At 42.9% G+C, this 7,314-nt stretch overlaps 1 protein-coding gene across 1 annotated transcript; it reads right to left on the reverse strand.

Annotated features, from left to right (window-relative positions):
- Positions 1-234: 234 nt before the first annotated feature.
- Positions 235-7,093, reverse strand: RhiXN_11288 (Retrovirus-related Pol polyprotein from transposon; the record flags this gene model as incomplete). The annotated part of the gene is made up of 2 exons (XM_043331103.1): positions 235-4,655; positions 4,717-7,093. 2 exons carry the CDS (start codon positions 7,091-7,093, stop codon positions 235-237), a joined length of 6,798 nt encoding a protein of 2,265 aa, XP_043184613.1.
- Positions 7,094-7,314: the final 221 nt, after the last annotated feature.

Raw genomic sequence — 7,314 nt, forward strand, 5'->3', positions numbered from 1 at the left:
AGCATGTGCTCCTTGATTGAGGTTATCATGATTTTCCTTCAAAATATCTACTTGTAGATCCCTAGGTACACATAGCCGATACTTTTCCTGGGAATCTATAAAGTAGATCAATCCATTATCTCCTATCTGGTATTGATGGAAGGGTGGATTGAGTGGATTGTGGTGCGACTTGAACTCTTCCATCACTTGCTTAAAATGGGAGTCCTTCTTGTATGCTTCTATGAACCTTGTGATTTATTCTGAGTTTATTGATATTTCCACAGAGTATGAGGTAGTTGTTTGATAAGATATAGCTTCTGCCGGTGTGGGTATCCACTTCTTGATGGGCTTCTGGCTATTTCCAATTTTGTAACTTTGGGTGAATGCGCTTGCAACTCTAAGAAGTTTCTCTTCAAAACGTTCATTTATCTCCTTGTAGAGGTTTCTTAATGGGTCTTCCTCCATATTGAGCTTGAGTGGAGTCGATTGATCTGCCAGAGGGCTGGTATGATATGGGGTTCTCCTCCTAAGTCTTGAGATAGGATCTGCATTGTCATGTACTCTTCCTGCGCGGTGCACAATCTGCGTTCCTGGGTAGGCTGAGAATACTAAGCCCCATGTCATGAGTCTTCTGTTGACATTATTGTAAGTCTTGCTCCAGGTGAGAGCGGCATGATCTGTGATAGCAACAAATTCAGCTCCTTCCAAGTATACCTGAAATTTCACAAGTGCTTCCTTGAGGGCTAATGCTTTGCGCTCTGTTGGGGAGTAGTTTCTTTCTGCTTCTTTTAGAATCCTTGACCAATAAGCAATGACTTGCTCCACTTGTACAGTTGTTTCTTCAAAGTCTTGCTTATCCCATGTATCCCCCCCAGTCACGTTGTCTCTCTGCTTGGAAGCAGGAATTGTCATTCTGGGAACTGGGTTTCCTTTATCATATTCCCCCCTTAAGTACTTGTATGCCTTTGTCCCTTTTAGGTCTTTTATCTTGATTGATTGGACTTGCTGTAATATTCCTCCAAGGCCATAGTCGCATGCATCTGTATATAACCTGTAAGGTTTTCCAATAATAGGATAAGCCATTACTGGAGCAGATGCAAGGGCCTCTTTAGCAAGTTCAAATGCTTGTTGTTCCTTTTCCTCCCAAGACCAAGCTGTTCCTTTCTTGAGAAGCTTGAACAAAGGCGCTACAATCCATGAGTAGAAGGGAATATAGCTAGAGAAATAAGTCATCATCCCTAGGAAAGTTTGTAAGGTAGGAACATTTTTAGGGGGTTCCAACTCTAAGATAGCGTCAACTTTTTCCTTATGGGTTGATAGACCTAATCTTGATACCTTCTGTCCTAGCAATAGTAGTGATTGGTATCCAATGTGACATTTCTTTGGAGATAGGGTGATTTCAGCTTCTTCAATAGCTCCTAAGACTTGATCTAAGTGATTGCAATGGTCTTCAAACTCAACACTATAGATCACTATGTCATCAATATATACTAGGGCAAATTGCCATAGAAATCTTGAAAGTATCCTATTCATGACATGCTGGAACTCTGCTGGTCCATTCCTATATCCAAAGAGTAGTTTGGTAGGTTGCCAATGGCCGTTGTGACATCTGAAAGCAAGTTTCTCTCTGTCTTCTTCCTTAATGGTTAGCTGAGTGAAACCAGCTAGCGCATCTAAGGTAGTAAGCCATTGAGCTCCTTCCAAGGCATGCAAGATGTCAGTTTGTTTTGGTAAGGGATACTCATCTGGTACAGCTACTTCATTGAGACGTCTGTAATCCACACATAGTCTGGGTTTACTGTTGCAATAGACTACTATAACAGGAAATCCCCAAGCACTCTTGGATGGCTCAATGACTCCAAGTTTAAGCCATTCCTCAATCTGCTTGTCAATGACTTCTCTTTTAGCTGGAGAAGCATGGTAAGGGGTTAGAGATATTTCTTTAGTTCCTGGCCTTAGTCTAATTTCCAGTTGAGTGTTATGAGTACCAAGTCTACCATCTAATCCAAAGGCTAACTCATGCTTGCGCAAAACTTTTTCTAGTTTAGCCCTTTGATTAGGGGTGAGATGTTCTGAGAAATTAACTTCTTGAAGAAATCTATCTGAAGGGACAGGTTCTGGGTCAGGTACTTCAGCAGTCTTAGGTCCTCCTTCAGGCAACTTCATTAATTCCTCTTCTTGCACAGTAGGCTTTTCTTCAGCTTTCCTCTGCACCATGGCTTGTACTAAGGTAGCATACTTGATAATGCTGTCTTTTTCTTCCTTAGTCATGTCCTTTTCCTTTGCAAGGTATTCATTGGGATCATGCATATATCCAAGAATCTCTCCTCCTTGCAATCTTAAAGGATGTTCTGATAGGTTAGAAACCTGAATTTTAGGATTGTTCCTATCTATCAGGCAGTCTGTTATTGCAAACAGATGTTCTTCTTGTCGATGGGAATTGAAAGATCTGTCCATAAAACCAGAGGCTTGACCTTCCTTCCATATTGTCTTGACTTTGATGAGCTTGATGGTATGCGCTGGGATAGTAACTGTCTCATAGACTTTTACTTTAACAGTATTGGGAGGTAATTTCCTATGTTGGAGTCGCTTCTTGTAGGCTTTCTTAGAGATCTTGATTTTCTCAGAATTCTTGATGAATCCTTGCGCAACTTCAACCATAAAGGTATTACCTTGTTGATCAATTCTTGGGCTGGAATCTGATTCTTCCACAGGAATAGAACGTCCTGTATCCCCAAAAACTATCCTTGTTCCTTCTCCATTCCTAACTAATGACAGTTGATACTGAGACGCAAAGTCTGTTCCTAGGATAAAGGGTGTGTTCATGTTAGGAACTATATAGGCTTCTACAATCATTTTAACTAATCCTTGTTCAGTATCAAAGATGATAGGAAGGGAAATATACTGTGATAGGCTACTATTCCCAGTAACTTGAATTAACTTGAGTTTTTGTCCAATGCGCACTCTAGGTGATGGATCTAGAGTTTTAAGTATTGACTCATTAATGAGAGTGATCTCTGATCCTGAGTCAAAGGTGATGCGCTTCTTAGGTCCATTACTTGTCTGAAGCCATCCTTTGATGATGGTGGCTTTGGATCCAAAGAAGGCAGTTCCTGGTGGTCTTGACATTAATCGCTTGAGAGTGATTTCTTCTCCATTCTTGGCAGTAGCTGTATGACTACTAGCCATTTTCAGTTTCTTATTAAGGCTCTTCCTAGTGGGGAGCTTGGGTTGTACATATCCAGAAAATACAGATGAATCAGATTCCTTACTGCCCTGGTCAGCAGAGTTAGTGCCCTGGCTGACAGTGGTCCCCTCCAGACCATGCTGTTCCTCCTGGGATCCAGAGCTGGGCTTAGCGCTGGAGGTAGAGACAGCTAATGACTGAAGGGGCTTATGAAAATCCTGCTCTTCCTCAGAAACAGACTCTTCTCCTTCAGTGTCATATTCTGTTTCATCAAGGTAGGCTTCATCACAGAGATCTTCATAAGCTTCCTGTGCTTCCCATTCATCATCATCTGCTTGTGCCATATGTGATCGCACAAATCTGGAGTTCTTCTTGGCATGCTTACAGTCTCTATCCCAGTGCATCATACTTCCACAGTGTCTACAAGGTCTAGCTTTCTTGTCTTTAGGAGTTTTACCTTTAGATACTGTAGAGTCATCCTTAGGGTATTTTGGTGGAGGATTATTTTGATGCCATCCTACTGGTTTAGATCCTGCTAAGTGTGAGCGCGCACTTGGCCTAGAGTGCCTGTTTCCTTCTAGTCTCTTGAGAGTAGATTGCATCTGGTGTAGTTGACGCTGTATGTCAGAGTTATGAGAAGAATCTTTTCCCAAAAGGTCCTCCTCATGCCATGCAATCTTGTCAAGGAAGTCTTCCCAAGTGACTATTCTTGAGGTGTCTATATGCGTGGTCCAGGACTTAGGAGCACCATTCATGATTTCAAAGATTAATTCAGAGTCAGTCCAGTCACTGACAATAGTGAGGGCTTCCATCTTCCTGATGACATAGTCTTCTGGGGTCTCTTCTGAATGATCTTTATCCCTGAACCTGATGCGCATGGCTTCATTCTTGCTTCTGTTCAGGAAGGTCCTATTCATGAAGTGGATAGTGATAGCTTGCCTAAGTGCTGGCCAATCTTCAGTTATAATTCGCCTATAGTCCTTATCTAATGCATTGAACCATCTAAGAGCTCTTCCTGTGAACCTGAGAGGAATCTGCTGTCCAAGCTGAATTCTAGTGTAGCTACTATACTCAGCTATGTTGTTGATGGATGTCATCCAGCGCGACAGCTTCTTAGTGTCTCCATCCCACTCTGGGATTATGTCAGGTTTCAGCTTAGTATCAAAATGTACAGGAGCTGGATTGAAAGGTCTAGCTCTAGCTGCATTTGCTTGAGCATATGGTTCATTTCCTGGATCTTCTGGGTCGTTGGGAGGTCCTCCTCCATTCCTTCTAGGTGGGTTGTTCCTTCTTTTACCAGAGTTATCAAAATCTCCCTCATTGCTATCATATGGTGGGTCATTTCCTCCTCCTCCTTCAGCTAAGGGAGCTAGTCTATCTCTAAGTTGATCCCTAGGAGGTGGATCATTAAACAGCTCACTAAACCTTCTAGAGGAGACCATACGTCCTACAATATGAGGAGGTAACCTAGTCCTATCAATGGGTGGTGCTGGAGGTACTTGAAGTTGTGGGACAGGTGCTTAGAGGGGCTAAGAAGTTTCCTCTCCTACTCATATTAGCTTCTTCTCTAGTAACTGGTGCTGGCTGCTCCTGTAAGTAAGGTAAATTGGTATGGATACTTAGAGGAGTTCTTCTTGATTCAGGAGAGGAGGTAGGTCTCCTGTGGGCACTTTCAGCTAGTCTAGAGGAGCGCTCTTCTGGGATTGTAGATACTCTGGTAAAGGATTCAGCTGGTATAGCTGGTCTTCCTGAGGATCGCCGATTTGCTCCCAAGGAAGATCTGCGATTAATAAAGTCAGCATGTGGAGGTGGATCTCTAAGAGGAATACTTGGGCCTGCAAGGCTAACTCTTCTAGCAGCGTTGCTTAAAGGTGGATTATAAGGTATATTTCTAACATTATCCTCTTCTACTTGGCTCCTAATCCTGGGAGTAGACTGTGCTACTGGAATTTGCATAGTATGAGTAGCAGCACTTGAGACAGAAGTAATAGAATCAGCAGGAGTAGCTGGGGCTATTAGTTCTGGGGCTACTTGGTCTCTTCCAGTTGATGATTCAGAAGAACTTAAGCCATCTATACTTCCATCTGAAAGATTGTTGATGTAGTCTTCAAGGGCTTGTATATTGAAAGGAGGTATAGCTGAAGGTTGTGCCATAGGAACACTTGCATTACCTCTAGGTGATGATGGTAAGGTTTCTTCTGAACTAGTGGAAGGGACTATAGTGGGTCTAGGAGTAGGTGGTCTAGGTCCTAGAGATCTAGCAGCTTCTCTCCTAAGTCTCTCAGTCCTTTCTAAGGTAGGTGGGACTTGTAATGTTACATGGGGTGACTCTTCTGGTATTCTTCCTAAGGGTATAAATCTAGAGGAAGAAGTAGCAATAGAGCTAGGAGGTGATGGTAAAGGTTCTGAGGGAATAAGTGTGGTTCCATTATCAGGTCCTAAATACCTAGGTTGCATAGTAACAGTGAGAGAGGCTTTGGATGAATGAAGACTACTAGGAGGTTGTCCTGGAGGAGTGCTACTGGAGGTGTGCAGGGTTACAGTTGGAGGAGAAACTTGAGGATCTGGAAGTAAAGGACTAGCAATAGTAACTTGACTAGTGGGTTTGATAAGACTCCTTAGTAAGTTTTCTTGAGCCGCCTCCTGTGGAGTGACAGAAGAGGCTCTAGAACTTTTGGGCACTAAAAGGGTCATATCTTGCTTGAGTTGTAGGGTCCTATCCCTAAGGTGTTCTTGTCCAGGTTCTACCTCACTGAGATGTCCTGCAGAGATGACTGGGGAAGGTGGTCCAGTCTGAAGTTGTCTACCAAGGATCTCATATAGCTTTTGAATGAAACGCTCCATCTGATCCCTATAAGTGACAGCAGCTACCTCAAAGGAATGAGAGGTGAATAAACAGTCATGTTCTGGCCATTCAGGAATGGGCAATAGCTCCTCCATGTCATAGACGCTATGAACAGTTCTCTTGATTAGTTTATTCAGGTCTATGTGTAACTTACCATATTCAGGCCAATGGTTGATTTCTTGAGCAGGAACTAACTTGGTAGTAATGCAACATGTAGGTCTAAAGGTTACTACAGTATCTAGTAGTTTGAAGTAGTGAGAAGCCCATTGCTCACAAGAAGGTGAGGGGTAGCGATTCTCATGGGCTGGAGGTATCTCCACATGATAGAATACTCTTCCTAGCTGCCTGTAGACTTTCCTAAAACTATTAGCTTGAGGGTTCTTCCTGCACCAAGAGGTCATTTGGGTACAGTCAGGCTGATAGTTGAATTCTCCTGGAGATTCTTCATTTAAAGGGTATAAGGTAGTGGAGGGAGAATAGGGTAGGTACTTCTGGATAGCTGGGTCATTAGTAAAAGACCTATCATTAGGATCCAGTAAGGCAGCTTGAGTTTCCCTATGCTTAGATATGTGGGCTTCAGAAGTCTTTCCTTTAGATCTCTTAAGCTCATGAGAGTTCATAGGCTCAGAGGGCTGAGTTTTACTAGAGGAAGGTTCCAACATCTCTATATCAGGAAGTCCAAATACAGGTATCATCCTCTGGAAGGTAGCTGGGCTAGTCTTATGGCCAAAAGGTGAAGGCTTCCTTATAGAAGAACTTGGCTTAGCTAGCTTGTTTGCTTCCTGAATAGCTTCATATTCCAAAGGAGACAATCTTGGAGAGTGTCTGGATGATGACTTATGAGAGTGAGGTGATATCCTTCTTGAGCTACTAGGTCCTGCTTGAGGGTCTTCCAAGGCTGGCATGGAAGCATGTGGCTTGATGGGTGATTCATAGGGTTGGATAGGTTGGGGAATCACTAGCTCCTCAGGAGAGGATTGCTCAATGGAGTACCTAGTAGGTCCAAAAGGGTTGTTGGGACTATCTGTAGGTATGCTGTCTCTAGGAAGCACAGAGCTTCTAGGGGTACTATGTCTAGGCATACCTTCTCTTGAAAGTCTTGTGTCCCAAGGGGTCCTATTAGAGGATGCAGGTCTACTTGATCTTCTAGACATAAAAGAATGTTAGTAGAGTACCACAGTTAGAATGTATATACAAAGTATGAAAGCTTGTACAAAAGATTACAGGTAAGAATTAAAGATAACCAACACTAGGCCCTGCGGTGGTCACCAATGTTAAGAGTCGTGTAAGTACAGGAGTAAGA

Source organism: Rhizoctonia solani, chromosome 12 (assembly GCF_016906535.1).
Source record: "Rhizoctonia solani chromosome 12, complete sequence".
Classification (NCBI taxonomy): Eukaryota; Fungi; Basidiomycota; class Agaricomycetes; order Cantharellales; family Ceratobasidiaceae; genus Rhizoctonia; species Rhizoctonia solani.